The sequence below is a fragment of the Lutjanus erythropterus genome, chromosome 19, assembly GCF_056507025.1.
Source record: "Lutjanus erythropterus isolate fLutEry1 chromosome 19, fLutEry1.hap2, whole genome shotgun sequence".
Lineage (NCBI taxonomy): Eukaryota > Metazoa > Chordata > Actinopteri > Lutjaniformes > Lutjanidae > Lutjanus > Lutjanus erythropterus.
In genome coordinates this window covers 26,270,169-26,287,122 of record NC_139335.1, presented here as the reverse complement: position 1 = coordinate 26,287,122, position 16,954 = coordinate 26,270,169, and the positions used below count along the sequence as shown (strand labels likewise).

The window sequence follows — 16,954 nt, the reverse complement described above, 5'->3', positions numbered from 1 at the left end:
TTCTTGTTAAACTGTCCTCTCTCTGTCTCTCAGTCACTCGGTTGGAGGAGCGAGAATCAGACATGAAGAAAGAGTACAACGCTCTGCACCAGCGTCACACCGAGGTAAGATCAGCCCTACAGCTTTTCAGCAGGGGTCCCCACACCTCTCATTCCTAAAATAATTTCTAACATTTTAATTTCTATTTCGACAAGATTCTTCAAACATATGCCAGTTAAAGGGATAGTTTGGATTATTTAATGTGGGGTTGTGTGTTGTACTCATCAATAGCGAGTGTATTAATTATAGTAGATGATGATTGACACACCCTCAGTTCAGGAGAAGCAGAGAGCAGCACCAGCATGGAAGCTAAGCAATGTGCTGCTGTGGACAGGGTCAGCAACAAAAGTTAGTCTACCACTGCCACGATCTGTTAGTTTGTCTGAGTAATTGCGTGACGGTGTTTAGCGGTAGAGCAGCAGCTCCCATGTTCTGTGAGGTAAAAGTACTCATTTCACCGGTCGAGTCTGGTTAGTTTGGAGAGAGCGATATTTGGTGGTCTCCCATCAGAAAAGGTTATCAGGCAGCACATTACCTAAAAAAATCAATATCAATTCAATTGTACTATATATTTATAATATTTTTACTGCTTTATTTTGCCACTCAATAGCCTGATAGGTGGAGGCTAAGTGGGGGCTAAGTTCTGCCCCTCACAATACCATGCAGGCAGGAGGATTTAGATTATTTAGTAGATATGCACTTCATAAACTCCACATCAAATAATCCGAACTCTCCCTTTAACTGATGTCAGTTTGAATACTGTTGATATTATCATCCTTAAATACTCCAGCTATTATCTTAATGAGGCAAAATATTCAAGTTTTAAGTTTCAGCTTTTCTCCTTATAAAGTACAGGATTGCTCCACACTACACACACAAAAAATGTAAAAAAAAGATGCTCAAGTATTTAAATTAGAGTGCTGTTAAACAAAATAATAAGACAAAAAAAAAATATGTGCCCTATCAGTGGATCATACAAGTTACAGTGCAAGAAACAGTTTTGGCTTTTTAGGCCATTTTCTACTAACCAGATGCTTTACTTTGACCATTTCTTCAAAACATGTTTTGCATTGTAGTGTTTTACCCTACATTCCAGGCAGCCATTGGTTTCAGCCAAGAAAACAATGGCTGTCAGGAAAGTAGAGACACAGTCTGAACATCAAAAACAAGGTGGAAAATTAAAAAACGTTTTTTGTGATTTGTAGTAAATGAACAGCAATGTACAAAAGCCCTTGTATCGTCCTTTGAGTGCTATAATCTGATTTTCCTTTTGGTTCACAAAATATTTTCATTTCCATTATCCAACATTTAGTGGATTATAGATCTTGTAATTAAACCAAAGTAATCCTTTTACAGCAACTCCTTTACTCGCCAGTCCAGATATCGCTAACGCTTTCTCAGCCTCTGCTCTGACATCTTTTCTTTTTTGCTCCCGTGAATCACAGATGATTCAGACGTACGTCGAGCACATAGAGCGGTCCAAAATGCAGCAGGCGGGGAGCAACAGCCAATCAGAAGGCCCCGGCTGTGGACGAACGTGAGTCGTTTTATGCGTGTGCTGGTGTGTGAAGGTCTTTGCCTGGATCTGAATCGTAAATTTCACCCATCGTCTTGTTGCTAATGTTTCGTGTTTTGTCCTGAAGGTAGTAGGCTTTTCATGTGTCAACATGCTCATTGTGTTGATGCTGGCATTTGTTTGTCAGGAGCCATGATGAACAGCTGGTACTTCCCACTGACAGAGTGGAAGTATACAAAGAACCCTGGCAGCCAATATGAGTCTTGTAGGAAATAATTAGAACAAATAAAGTTTAGTTTATTTGCCAGATTGCAGTGTTCAGCAATTGGCGCAACCCATGAGCCCTGAATATATATGAGCATGAAGCAAGACGAGGAGTGGGACATCTGGTGCAGCTTCTGTAGCTGAACTGCAGATTAGTCGCCTCCTGCATCATGTTCACTACACAGACAGTATCTCAAATATCTATTCAGCTACACTCTTTATTCAGAGGCATCCTAATCCTGCAAATCTTCCTCAACTGTTACAAATGAATCACAGAATGAGGCTGGTATTCGCTCATGATGGTTTGAGTTGTCAGGATGGTCACATTATAAACACTGATCTGACTTACAAGATGCACTGCTTCTTAACAACTGCTGACTATCCAAAGCAATAAGAATAAGAACAATCACTCACACTTTACTTTACAATGCACTTATACATCAGATCAGCACATATGGGTACTTTGCCAAAATGTCAGGCCACGCCCCCTTTTGGGAGATAGAAATTCCATACACAACAATGCAATTTTGCATGTTTTTGAACTACAATTTTGTCAAGTTTGTATGAATTCTTGTAGAATTAAACAAACTTTTGCTTTATAGACATGTCTAATAATCATTCTGTGACCTTGCCTGAACCAGAACGTTCATGATATCTTAATAAATTAAGGTTAATCAGTCATCCGTCATATTCCTTCAGTCCTCTACCTTCCAAGTGGATCAGTGAGTCAACACAGTGGCCAGACACTGCTTATGTTGTACTTCCAGGTTAATGTTGTCTGTAAATAACAAAACCTGTCAATAGACTGTCAACTGTTGATCTAGACTGAGATTTAGTCAGAGATGACAGTCTGATGCTGCTGTACTGTGATGTTATGACTGAACTCCAGCAGCCTCTCACTTCGGCTAACGTTAGCTCTCCATCAGTAGTAACAATTACTGTACTCTGGAGGCTCATAAATTCTTACTGCTTTCCTTTTGGGATCATTTTCACTCCAGGAAGGATGAGGAACCAGAGATCGTGATGGATCTGCATGTTTATTTGTTTTACAACCAACTACACAACTGCTTTTCAGCATTTTTCTATCTCTCTCATTATATGAAATGATGATTTCCCAGATGGGGGCAAAGCCTAACTACTCAGGCTGGATGATGTAACTGCTGGTTTAATGTATCAGACGTATAAAAAAAACCCATTTTGTATCAAATTAGACAAAAACTAGAAATTATGTAATATATGCTTTACTAGACATCATTAGACCATTTATTAGACCCTTATTAGACTTAATTAGAGAATAATTAAAGAAATTACAACAGAACTGTAGACAGATAACAACAGGCAAAGTGGCGAAGACTGATATTTACTTATTTGATCAAATCACGTTATCTGACTACAATATTACTAACATCTTTGCAGTCACCCATAGACAAAATATTCCTCTACCTCTTTAATTTTGTCCTTTCCTTGGTAGATCTGGTTCATATCATTTCGAAATGGGAATGTTTATCATTTCACTTTAGTTTACAGTGCATTTCTGTTGTTATGTGTCCCTGATTACCCTCTATTAAAGTTTAACCAGCCTCTAATAAGGAGGCTAATATTGTCTAATCGCACATATTATTTGTAGTTTTTGTCTAATTTGATACAGAGTACAGGTTGTGACATCTTATTAGTGCAAGATAAAATAAAGTGGGACTGAATAATCTTAAAAAGAGCAGAATTGTAGAAATACTTCAATAAAAAAAATCAAAGTGTTGTCAGCTCTTTTAGGTGAAATAGTGTATGTGTGTGTGTGTTTGTTGTCATGTGTCATGGCATGTTTCTGTCTCCTGTCTTTCTCTAATCGGTGTCTGTCTGTCTGTCTGTCTTGCTGGCTTGCTCTCTGTGCTGCTGTTTGCACAGTCAACGCCACACATGGAGGAAAAGGTAAATCCAACATGGTCCCACAGCTGCCCCCCACACCTGCTCCTCCTCCTCCTCCTCCTCCTCCTCCTCCTCCTCCTCCTCCTCCTCCTCCTCCTCCTCCTCCTCCTCCTCCCTCAGCTCCGCTGTCTAAACCGGCCTGCTTTGACCTCAAATGTGACTTTAGAATTACAGATGCCCCTGCTCATATGCAGTATTCTTTTATGTGTTTGCTATGTTAGTTATTGGTGCTTGTGACAACAATTTATTATCATGAATGTATCAATAATATTGCACTCTGACAGCAAAGGATGAAATAAGGAATGGTTCAGAGGTCGTAATGAGCGATGCAATCCATATTTTCCAGTCTTCTCCATCTACCTTCTCCTCTTTCATTGCCAGTGTGTGTCTGCCTGCTCTGTTTGTCTGTCTATCTCTCCTCCAAAAGTGGCACAATAATATGAAGCAGTTATTTGGATATGCATTAATATTAAGCAAAGAAGAAATAGGTATCTTCTGCAGTTCTTGTACTTTTTAGTGGTAAAAGATTAATCATTACTCATCACATCATCATTGTTAGGAATTAGATTTGTCTGATGTTTTGTAGAGGAACAGATGTAAGTAGATACACTGATCTGAGGCCTGTACAGTTTTGGTTGTCCAGGCGTCATACAACCAAAAACTGCACCGTAGGGCTGCAAATAATTATTATTGATTAATTTGTTGATTATTTTCTTGATTAATCAATTAGTTGTTTGGGCCATAAAAGGTCAGAAAATGGTAAAAAATGTTGATTATTTTTTCCAAGGTGACATCCTCTAATATGCTGAACTCAAAGATATTTGATTTACTGTCATAGAGGACTAAAGAAAGAAGAAATATTTTCATTTGAAATGTCATTTTTTTTGAGAAATTGTCCATTTAACTTGATCCTATAGTTGTGGTATTATATATAGTAAGGGTTAGGGTTAGGGTTAAAACTACCTGTAGTTGCCTGTGTTGATGGCTCTGTCTGTTTGAATGACTTGCATCTGTATGCCTTGTAAATTAAGAGAAGCTCATGAGGCAGTTAAGATTGGCCTGGTGGACTGGACTGCATGCCCTCAGAGCCCTTGTTGCTTCTCCTTGCAGGGCTTGGCTAACATCAGCCATTTTGCCCCCCCAAAAAAAATCTGTATCCCTGTCATGCTCTATTTCCTTATAACTCATTTTGTAACATATTAGGACTTGGGTTTGATTGCAAGCATTTGCTGTTCCTCATGTATGTGTGTGTTTCTTCTTGGTGCACAGGTTGTATAAAAACATAACTTTAACTAAACTTATTCACATTCTTGCAGAGAGTTCAATGAGAAGATTCATACCACTCTCATAGTACAGTAAATATGAAGCTACAGCCAGCAGCCCGTTAGCTTAGCTTAGCATACAGACTGGAAACAGCCCAACTCTACCGAACAAGTAGGAAAAGAAGAAAAGTACCAAAAATGTATTGGGAGTATAGCTGATTCTGCCTTTAATTTGAGTTGTCAAAATTAGAAGCTCATTTTTATTAATTTTCGATTTAATATTTAAATTGTGACGCCTAATATTTACAATGTAGATATGAAAGTGGTGTCAGTCTTCTCATCTAGCTCTCTACTAGAAAGAGAATGAGTGCATTTCCTGTTTTTTGAAATGTTGTCCAGGTTGTTTTGTGCCTTGCATTTAATGCATGCCAGGATAGGCTCCAGGTCCGAGGAAGAAAAAGTGATAAGCGATAGGTATAATAAATGAGTAATCAATAGTCAGTCTCATGTTGGTCTCCACCCCTCTCTGTGTCTCCTCTGCCAGCAGCAAAGCGGAGCGGCCGCCATCATTGAGCCTGTACCCCAGCGGCGAGGGCATGGTACGTGGGGGTCTCGGGGGGGCTAGGATGATGCCCGGGAAAGACATCTGGCAGGTCAGCGAGCTCGGCCAGTCCACCTTCTGCTCCGCCTATCAGGTGGGACAGACAGCGGCCCTGTCTTCCTCCACGACCACAACCGCAGCCCAGGGAGTGGAAGGGGAGGGGCAGCCTTACTGCTGCCCGTCCCGCTAGCCACACCCACACAGACTACCTCCTTTCCTCACGCCTGCTTGCGTCACTTTTGAGGAAACTTGTTTTATTCACATCACTTAGAAATCTACCCTTTAAAGTCCAATTTGTATGTTGACTCAAGCAAGCAGGGGTCCATGTTGTGTTTTCCATGGAGTTTTCTTTATAACTGTGATTATTTTACTGTGTGATCATGGAGCTTCTACCATAAGTTCTCATGTTTAAGTTCTTGTTACATTAAGTTCAAGCCTGTGTTCCCAAATGTCCCTTGTTTTTTTGAAACTATGCTACTCATACAATTTGATGGCATATAGTATTTTATCTGTGAGACAAACAGCAAAGGTAAGAAGACTTACTTATTGTGGCTCCTGCTGAAAACACGCTGGTTTAAATTCTTTATTTTTTTCTTAATTGCAACACAAAACCAGGAAGAACTAAAGTCGTACAACAAAACTTGCAGCTGCTTGTAGGAAATGATCATTTTCTAGCAGAAAACTCCTCCCACATTTAACCCCAGCTGATAGAAATGAAGAGTGATGCAGGTGTCACAGGTTAAAGGTTAGCACCTGACCCTGTCTCCACTATAAAATGTTCACATAGTGCTGTTTGTCTCTTGCTCCCATGTCCTCGTCTCGAACCTCGGCTGTATGTTAAGGAGGATGGGTCAGAATCCGACTCAGTGGCGGCCACACCCAGCAGCACAGGAAGCAAGTCCAACACACCCACCTCCTCCGTCCCCTCCGCCACTGTCACCCCCATCAACGAGGGCTTCCTCCCACACTCTGACTTCGATCCGATGCGGGCTGTGAACCGCAGGAAAAATGCCAAGCGGCTCAGCCGGAACATGGAGGTGCAGGTTTCCCAGGAGACCAGGAATGTCAGCATCGGTAAGAGGATGTCACCTAATATGTCCAAATCCGAGTCTCAATCTGCGCTCCCTCCCTTCCCAATTTAAGGGTGCTGCCAAAAATGTCCCTGAAATATTTATTGTCTTCTAAAGTAGCAGCTGAGATGTAATTCTGTCGTGTCACCTTCATGTTTTTACAGGTATGGGAAGCAGCGATGAGTGGACCGAGTTTCAGGAGATCATTGATTCAACCCCTGAGCTGGACATGTGTGTGGACCCCCGTATGTATGGAGGAGGAAACAGGTACAAATACACTGTCTCTGCATTATACACAGTGTACAGTGAAAATCTGTATCTCCAGAATTTTACTGCTTTCAAATATTATCAGCAAAGAAGTTCAGGGGATCACACACATGTTATGCGCATTTAAAACCCAGCATGTAGATGTCATACAATGTAGCACTGCAGTAGGATTTGGTTCTGGTTCTGTGATTTGGATATTGCACTTTTATTTCAATTGCGATTAATTGTGCAGCCCTACTCGTAATTCAAGTGATCGACACTGAGCGAGATTTTTTGCTTCTTTCTCTGCTGTTATTTAATGAAATCTAACATGTGTTTCAGCCCCTCACAGGGCATAGTGAACGAGGCCTTCGGCATCAACACCGACTCTCTCTACCACGAGATCAAAGATGCCAAATCCGACATCATTGGAGATGTCGATGCAGGCGCTGAGCTGCTAGGTATGAACAGGACTTTCGTTGCCATAACCTTTGCTGTGGTCATAGATTATTTGGTTAAAACACTTTTCTTGGAGCTATAAAGCTTGGTAGTAAAGTTAAAGCAAACTTTGCCATGAAGTCACTTTGCTGGTTGCAGCTCAGTGATCAGTCCTACTCTTTTGTTCAGTGATAAGTATTTCAAAAGAAATGCTGCAGATCACTTCCCGCTGAGGTGATCATTGCTCACCTTGAAATGGTGAAAATGAAGTTTGTGACTCCTCGTACTTCTACTGCCAGTGTGGGATATTACTCAGTAATATCAGGTTGAGTGTAGAATCAAAGTCAGGGTGCATGCATGTGCGTGTTGCACAAAGCCAGCATTTGTTTTTGCTTTGCGTTATTGCAGGGCAGGAGCTCCATGCGTGGCTGTGTGACTGTGCCACAGCACTCTGACTGTTTTTTTTTTTTTTTACCTTGCATGGCTGAGGCTGGAATACACTCCATGCCAACAGCTCACCTCTGCGTCACATCCTGAAAATCATACAAAAATCATACACTGGCCACACCCCCCAACCCCAGCTGCCCATTCATGCAGTGTTACTTTGATTTTGTTTTTGTTGTTGTTTGTTTGTTTTTCTACTTTGTTTTTCTCTCTATTTTTTTAATGGGGCAGAGTCATGTTTGATGCAGCCCATTTCAAAGGTTGGGAGTTTTAAAAGATCTTATCAGATTTCATTGCACTTTATTTCATATTAATTTTCATTATTTACCTCAGATGTCCATTGTTAGTCTCTGTTTTGGGCCATTACAACTGGGTTGTTTTGTGGTTTTGATTTATTATTTATATACAGCAGAAAAAGAAAGGGAGATTTGACCCGTCTTCTTGTCCATCTGTTAACCTCTCACCCGTTTCCTTTTTTTCCCCTTTTATGTGCTTCTGCTGGTGACACCCATAGGCGAGTTCTCAGGTGTGTATCTGAGCATGCATTGGTTTTTCTTTTACTCTCTAGACTCCTCTCTTCTCTCCAAACTCCACAGCTAAGAGTAAACATCAATCAGTGTATACAAATCAGAAAAAGGCACGTTATTACTAATGTTTTAATTAGGGCTGGGCAATATATCGATATTTTATCAATGAGACCAGATATTGTCTTAGATTTTGGATATCATTATATAGTGATATAGTTTTAAAGGCTGCACCACAGTAAGGTGATAATATCCTGGGCTAATCAGATGGTTCTAGCTGTTTGGTATCAGCCTGAAATGCAGATTTTCTGCCGATATCACAGGCTGATAGAGGTGAAGGTTTTTCTGAAGTGTCCAAAACAGATAGCAAAGTTGCTTAAGAGCAGCCGTACAGGAGCTGTATAAATCCTGACTTCCATCAGAGCTGTCTAAAAAATATTTACTCAGTTTCAGCTGGAGAGTTTCCTTTGTCCTGTTGAGTTTATCACTACAGTTTTAAGTTTTTCTATGAATATTAATTAGATAATAACAATATTTGCTGCAGTGACAATTACTGCGTGTATGGAAACTTTTAAAATGACTGAAAGCAGTTACTCTAATCATTAAACCATGTTTCCAGGTGAGTTTTTTATTTTGTTTGTCTGAGATTTACTTTAATGATTACAAAGGCTGCATTCAGTAATTAAAGCAGTAATGTTTCCACAGTAATGTCACGGCAGTAATGTTGCTGTGCCCCATGCAGAGACTATTTCACCCACCAGCAATCCTTCTTGGTGATCAGAACGTTACTTTTTGTGTCACAGCCCGCACGACCTGTTGATTAACCACAGTGCCTGCCTTCCTACAAGTGAGACGTTGCAGCATCACTGTTCGCTCCTTCAACTTGCCGAATCCGTCATTTAAATAGTAATGCGTCAAAGGCAGGCACACCAGGCTCTTTAAGGGAATGGGAGATGACAGTCTGATTGATATAATTCATGTTACACCCAAAACAGACCTATGAGTAATCAAGAGACTAAATATAACTCCTTTGTGCCTTGCACCTTAAATTTGCACCCAGATTATATGCTGTTCACATAGCAAAGTGGAGCTGGTGCTATAGATTGTTTGAATAGGGCCCAACAAAAATTAAGTATTGTGCATCCCTACTAAATATATCAAGATATTTTTATTAGCTATATTGCCCAGCTCTAGTTTTAATCATTAATATATAATGAATCATTTATTGATTGGAAATCTGGAAAATTTGACAATATGGTAGATGCCCAATATCCATACACATGCAGTAAAACTGTTTTTCTTATTCCTTTAAAGTCACAGTGAAATTATTTTAATCTTTAGTCATTATCAAAAGCTATATCACTCTGCGTACCTAAAGTATTCAATTGTATTAGAAAAAAAATATAAAATGAAACTTCTCTCCCAGATGGACAGTTATCCCCTTAGTTTAGACCCTGCTGCCTTGTTTTCAAATGGAAAATGCATCATTTCACTAAAGCAACACGCTCTTAAAAAGTTTCACTGGGACTTTAAAATCAATCTGATGATGTTTGAATAAATCAGGCCAGGTAGCAGCTTTTGTGTTCTAGTTTCCTGCCGCTCGTCTTCAAATCCAAATTAATACATGCTTATCAGCATCCTCTCTCTCCTCTCTTCCCTCCCTGTCCCTCTCTTTTCCCTCTCTGATCTGTGGCCTTTCTCCCTCTCCATTCTTCTTCTTTTGCCTCCAGTCCGTGATGATTTCTTCGGTAAGGCACGCCATGCCTACGCTCATGGTCACATTTGCTTGTTATGTCATTCCCTGGCCTTCAGCTTTTTTCTTTTTGTCCGTTTTTCATGTGCCTTTATATTTACCTTTGCAGATCACATACCTGATACTGAATATTTTTCAATACATTTTATTTATAGAACATTAAAATAAAAATAATATTTTTTATACAATAATTTTATGGTACAGAGGCTGTGCAGAACTCTGAAACAAGGAAAAAAACAATGAATGTCCATGTCTTAGATAAGATAATCAGGCTGTCTTCAACAGAGACAACCTCATTTGGCTTTTATAAAGGGTTTCTTCATTGCTGTAAAATAAATCTTAAGGCTACTTTACCTTCCACCTTCAAAGTCCATCATATGAGTGATTTACATTGAGATTAAAGGGACAATTTGAACTATCCCTTTAATTTTAAGCCAGTGTCATTTGGCACTTTGTTATCCAGGGTGTTGCAGTTAAAACTGCCGGTGTGAGCTGCTTTAAATAGACACACTTTGTTCTGCCTCTGCAGTCAGATCACATATCACAACATAAACCTTGCAGAGTTGTCTAATCCGGTGTCCACCAAGGACCATTTTCTCTGCTGGAAACACAAACCGTACATCCAAAACACAGATCACCGGCCTTTTGTAACGTGACACTTATTATATATAAGAACCTTTTGGCTTGTTTTTGTTTTGTTTGTTTGTTTTTGACATGTTCTCATGTCTAAACTTTTCTCTGTGTTGACATTTCTGTGCGTGCTTGGCTTATGTTGCACAGTGCTTGCTGCTTGCACAAAAAATAAAATTAATATCTAGCAATGATTAAGATTTAATGATGAGACCGAGATGAGACTGTCGTGTTTAAGAAATCAACCCTGAAGTCAGAATATATGATGCACTTGTGAATATTGACCGATATTAATATTGACATCATATTGAGTTATGGTTGTACTGTGAGAACATCCAGGACGCCTCCCAGATGTCTCTGTCTTTCTTCAGCCAAAAATAATATACATATATTTTTTAAATAACATCATTCAGTGAGATATTTAACATCAACCCTTCCTTTCACCCTGGTTAAGCTCCCTGGTTAACATGAGTGTTTAAATTAATAATCTGTCTATTCATCTTCAGTTAATTTAAATTATTAAAACGTTGCCTTTTGTGGAGGTTTTCCATATTTGTTCGACAACAGGCATGTACCATGGCTGGTCTGAAAGGCAGACTTAACGACCAATGGGTTCTTTGATTAATGGATTTTGTGTATTGTGCGTGGTGAGTAACAGATGTGACTGTGACTGTTTCAGGGATGGGCAAAGAGGTGGAGAATCTGCTGACAGAGAACAAACAGCTCCTAGAGACCAAGTAAGTGTGTGTGTGTGTGTGTGTGTGTGTGTGTGTGTGTGTGTGTGTGTGTGTGTGTGTGTGTGTGTGTGTATGTGTGCAGACATGAAAGCCCAACTTGTATTTTTGATGTCTGACCTCCTGCTCTTTCTGCTCTTTGCTTGACAGAAATGCTCTCAACATTGTGAAAAACGACCTTATTGCCAAAGTGGACGAGCTGTCGGGGGAGCAGGAGGTGCTGAGGGAGGAGCTGGAGGCTGTGAGGCAGTCCAAGAACAAAGTGGACGCCAGAGTCAAAGAGCTGGAGGAAGAACTCAAGAGGTGACAATAACAGCAAGCTGATGTTAAAACAACTTGATGAGTTTAGGACGAAAACAATATGCTGCTTTAAATTGGCAATATAAAAAATAGGCCAGATACAAGGGGGGGCGCAGTTGTCCGTGTCTCATGATAAAGTGCCTTAAGGGTGTCTTACCGGTGGAAAAAACATGATAAAATGCCCACTAGAGTGGCCCAATTTCCAAGACAACATAAAGTGCTCTCTAGGCTGCCCTTTAAATGGAGAAAATGTAGTTAAGTGCCCCTTAAGGTGCAATTGCAGCAGACAAAACATGATAAAGTGCCCTCTAGGGTGCCCCTCCAGTGGACGAAACATGATAAAATACATTGCAGCTTTGTCTCAGACAGTCTTGGTCCTTTACGGCTTTGACATAATAGCTGCTGAGCAGTAATCCAAACCTTAGTGACCAAATGAATACATCCTAACAACACACACAGAGGCAGAGTAACACGATAGTCTTATTTAAAAATAGTCTTGACTTAACCAACTGCCGCTGGTGATGGCCCAGAGGACAAAATATCCGAATACAGATCAGAGATTTTCTGTGTTGTAGACAGCATCTTGGCCACTTGAAGCTCCTGTAATTTCCTGTATTGATCCTTCAATAATCTTAGCTGAGTCAGCGTTATGAGGGACTGCCGTGTCCTGCTGAGTGTGCTCCTTAACTTTTTAATTTTTCTATAAAGAAGAATAATGTATAAAACAGCACACTATCGTAATGTTTGTCCTTATGTCCTCAGTTTTGCTATTTTCTGTGGCTACAGTAAACTTACTGGTCACCAGTTCAACCAGTTTCTTCTTTAATTCAGCCATGTTTGCCCGCAGTTCAAATGTGCCTCTTTAACTCTTGAAAAGCAGTCTGTGTATTACATCTCAGCAAAAAAATTCATAGTATATTCACATGTCAATGATGCAGCTTATTTGTGTTTATGAAGAAGGTTGCTCACATTGGAAGCTGATGTGGGACCAACTTCCTCTGCCATCAAGTGCTAAGTTGAAAAGTGAGCCATCTTAAGTCCCGCCCCTCTTTGCTCTGTGCTCCAATAACAGTTGAGCAAGCTTGGTTTTAGATGGAACCTTGGTCAACCTTCTCCTCTCCTGTTTTCTGGATGTAGATATGTATTAGTGTTAAACTCAAATCCAAATACATCAGTCAAGGAAGCACAAATACTGATTTTTTTCTGCCCAAACTTATTATTATTCAGCTCTTACCTCAGCATAGTTTAAAAAGGTTGCAGCTACTTTAATCAATCACTGATTCAATGCACCAAGACTTTTCCTTCAGCTAAAGGATATTTTTATATACTTGTGTATCTGATTTTTCGTTGTGCCCCCAGTTAAAGGAGAGGTGGTGATGGGCTTCAGATAGTTCTTAAAACGTAGTGTAGTCAAGAGATAAAAAGAGGGAGGGAGAGAGGTGAAAAGTACAGTATGATAATGTAACATAAATTAAGTATATTTCATAATTAGTTATATGCCAATATTAAATCAACTTGATGCTTTGTCGGCACAACAATTTCAATTCTGGTTTGCTTTTGTGCGGCAGGTTAAGAGCAGAGGCTCTCGGTGCATCTCGAGACTCCAAGGATGAAGGAGGTGATGATGTGAGTAAAACTGCCTCTGTCCCTGTCTGCATCACACATCCTACACAATTGTATCAGTATAATGAGAATCTCACACAGTAGAATTAGAGATCTGTGCTTGTCTGGTTGATGTGTAAAAAGACTTCAACACTTTAAAAGGTGACGTAACTGCTATCAACACACTGCACATGTCTGTCTGTAAATGTGTTAAAAAATAATGCTATGTTCTCTTCCAGTTTTCATCACCAATGCAGGACGGCGACATGACGATGACGCGACGGCGGTTCACCCGGGTGGAGATGGCCCGCGTGCTGATGGAGAGGAATCAGTACAAAGAGAGGCTGATGGAGCTGCAGGAGGCCGTCCGGTGGACAGAAATGATCAGGTAGAGGAGACAGTTCCCAGATTTAAAATCAACATACTGAAATGATTAATGTGACAAAGGTCTTAATCAAGCTGTTAGGTCAACTCATTATTAAAATAATTATATTGAGCTGAAATTTTTTTTTATTGATGATGAAGACTAATATCTCGCCTTCAAAGTTTTAGATATTTAATTTTGCATATAGTCACACATTTATTTAAAATGTTATTTTAGTATCCTAGGTTTCTGTCTGTGCTTTTTCAGCATAATAAAATGTAAGTTCATTTGCAATGTAATTGCACAGAAATGACTGAGATGGTGGATAAATTCACGGAAATGTACTGAACCACAGAAGAAAAGCACTTTTTCCTCTTTTCCTTTTACTGACACCTCTCTGTCCTCTCAGGGCGTCCCGCGAGAGTCCTCCAATCCAAGAGAAAAAGAAGTCCACCATCTGGCAGTTGTGAGATTCTGCTTTTATTTAACTTGATTAACTATAGTTAGAAGAAGAAAAAGCCCTGAACAAAGGATAAATGGTCAAGTAAAACCTCTCCTTCTCTTTCTCCGTCCATCCTCCAGCTTTGCACGTCTCTTCAGCTCATCGTCCAGCCCTCCGCCTGTCAAGCGGCCGTACTACAGTGTCAACATCCACTACAAGTCTCCCTCACCTGCTGGTTTCTCTCAGCGACGCAGCCACACCATGTGTCAGATCTCCACCTCCAACCGCACACTGGAGTTCTTCCCCGAAGAGTGAGCAGCAGCCAGCTAGATCCCCCCACTAAACACTAAACCTCCATCTCTTTCTGCTTCACACCTTGGTCTGATGCCTGGTTGCTTGCTTGCTTGTGGCAGCTTGCAGAGTAGAAAGCTTCCAGCAGGTTCTCCAAAATTCAGCATTTGAGGGTGGTTGTTAATGCCTTCATGTCCCATTCAGACAAATCCCTTAACACAAGATTAAAGCAAATGTTCTGAACATTATCTTATCTGAATTTTGGGTTTAAACAGTAAAGCCCTTTGTGGCTAGTGCACAGTTTTTATTAAAGAGATGACTTGGACAGATAAGGTCCTTTTATTAATAACTATGCAAATGCTTTCTTCCTTTGGTCTTCTCTGTTACATCTTAGGACCTGCAGGCACAAACACTAAAGATTAAGAATGTAACTATACCAAAAACTCAGGGTATGATAATGCCAAGTTAAAAGGTCCATCATATGAAATCAAACTATTTGCTGTGATATAACAAAAAAGTAAAATGATGACATGGAAAAATGTACTTTATTAAATACTAAATTAGATGTGTACATTTTTTGCTCTCATAGCATTAGCTTTTTCTTTTCCTTCTTTAATAAAATAAAAGTAGCCAATCATGGTGTAAGCATGTGCAAAAAATGCTGCATTCAGTAGCAGTCCTGCAGTAAGATAAAATAGATCAAATAAAATAATTATCCATGTGATATAGCGGTAGATATCATCACAGTCTGGTATTGGATTCGATATATTGTTACATCCCTACTAAAGAAATTTAAAATCTTTCAGAATTTTTAGTGTAGTGTGACAAAACTTTGCTTTGCCTGAGCTAGAAAAAAATCTTGATCCAACTTGTGCTTGGAACTGCTGTTGCTTTATTTTCCTTCCTGTCCTCTTCATCTTTTCATCTCCTCTTTCTTGCAATCTCTCACTGCTGGCTGGCCAGGCTGCTAACGCTTCGCTCTTTCTCTCTTCCCCTCCTTCCCCGTTGCTTCCAGACTGGCCAGTAACGGTGTTGCGTCTCTCCTCAGCGACTCAGCACTGATGGCCCGCCGAGAGCAGCGGCGTGAACAATACCGGCAGGTCCGAGAGCACATGCGCCGCGATGACGGCATCATGCAGGCCTGTGGCTGGAGTGTGCCGTCTCGCTTCAAACAGGTATGTCCGCACACAACCTCACACACACTACATGATCAGAGACCCTCAGCAAGAACACACAAGTAACTGAGTTTGCATTGGAAGAATGACCTCACAATTGACTGATGTTAATGACATCCAACCACACCTTGTGGAGATACCTTCCTGTGTTTGATCACGGATGATGAAGGAACATCTTCATGTTTTTATTTTTATAGTTTTTGGACAAAGATCGAGCTCAGTGCTCGGATACACAGACAGCACTTGTTAGAAAGGTCTTTTCATTGTTGGATGTGATCTTTTCATATGATTTATTGAGAATAAGAAAAATATGCCTTATTAATAAAGATAAAGGTCAAATTTATTGTGTTCATACATAGTGCAAGTGGGCAGCTGCTCTGCAGCACCCGGGGACCAACTCCAGTTCTAAGCCAGCACCTTGGTCAGGGGTACTGACTGGAGAAGTTATCTAATATACACAGTTTGTTTTTATTAATTAAATTAAACCTATACCTATAAGCAGAATATCTCTCAGTCTTTTCCACTTTGGTTTAAACATGATAAACATTTCCTCGCATCGAAGTGTATTTTAAATTGGCTGGCAGCTTGAATGGCCCGAGGTGCAGAGTGTGTTGGTAGGCAGGCAGCTCTAACTCTGGTCTCCCACAGACTGGTGGTCAGACGGACAGCGCTCAGGACAGCCCGCTGAAGAGACAACAGGCAAGTGAGACCGACAGAGCACCAGCATGTGCCTTTACGGCTTCCCCCTCCCTTTAACCTTCCCCCTAAAGCCCCGACCACTAGATAGCAGGAGACGGCGGATACGAGAAGACAAAACAATGAATAAAAATGCAGATAATTAAGACAGCATTTTCTCTCCTCTGCACTGTCAACTCCATGTGAAAGTTTATAATAATTAGCTTTCTTTTAAAATAAAAAAACAACCAAGTATGATCCTAGGACAACTCGGCCATGAAATGCAACTCTGGAAATGCATGAAAATGTTCATTTTGAGGCATGACATGACAAAAGACAAAATGTTACTTACAGACACACACAGAGTACACAAATACACACTGCATCTCTCTGATAAACTCCTGTCTTTGTGGAGTTGACTCCATCGAATCTCCTGTCCCTCTGCCAATGTTGTTGCAACCTTTTAACCTTTAACCTCTGTCTGTCTCAGCCTGCCTCAACCTCAACATTAATGCTGTCATCACTTACTTAGTCCTGCTTCGATCTTAGTGTTCTTCCTTAAAGGAAAAATCCACTCTGAAATACTTGTTGAAGTTACTAAGACACCATTTTTGGCGACAACATGACATTGGGATATTTCCAGTACAGCTGTGATGAAGTT

At 40.3% G+C, this 16,954-nt stretch overlaps 1 protein-coding gene across 21 annotated transcripts in view; it reads left to right on the top strand.

Moving 5' to 3' along the window:
* mapk8ip3 (mitogen-activated protein kinase 8 interacting protein 3) overlaps window positions 1-16,954 on the top strand; it is a 41,564-nt gene that overhangs the window by 11,605 nt on the left and 13,005 nt on the right. For 2 of the 21 annotated variants that reach the window (XM_084744650.1, XM_084744642.1), the window contains exons 3-19: window positions 34-104; window positions 1,485-1,576; window positions 3,722-3,745; window positions 5,549-5,699; window positions 6,448-6,679; window positions 6,840-6,942; window positions 7,264-7,382; window positions 8,318-8,329; window positions 10,058-10,075; window positions 11,390-11,447; window positions 11,595-11,747; window positions 13,313-13,370; window positions 13,586-13,734; window positions 14,120-14,176; window positions 14,293-14,463; window positions 15,459-15,618; window positions 16,267-16,317. In XM_084744650.1, coding sequence (XP_084600776.1) covers window positions 34-104; window positions 1,485-1,576; window positions 3,722-3,745; window positions 5,549-5,699; window positions 6,448-6,679; window positions 6,840-6,942; window positions 7,264-7,382; window positions 8,318-8,329; window positions 10,058-10,075; window positions 11,390-11,447; window positions 11,595-11,747; window positions 13,313-13,370; window positions 13,586-13,734; window positions 14,120-14,176; window positions 14,293-14,463; window positions 15,459-15,618; window positions 16,267-16,317 — 1,679 coding nt within the window. The remainder of the gene's footprint in view (window positions 1-33; window positions 105-1,484; window positions 1,577-3,721; window positions 3,746-5,548; window positions 5,700-6,447; window positions 6,680-6,839; window positions 6,943-7,263; window positions 7,383-8,317; window positions 8,330-10,057; window positions 10,076-11,389; window positions 11,448-11,594; window positions 11,748-13,312; window positions 13,371-13,585; window positions 13,735-14,119; window positions 14,177-14,292; window positions 14,464-15,458; window positions 15,619-16,266; window positions 16,318-16,954) is intronic. The other 19 variants (XM_084744649.1, XM_084744660.1, XM_084744657.1 and 16 more) reach the window with 19 other exon arrangements.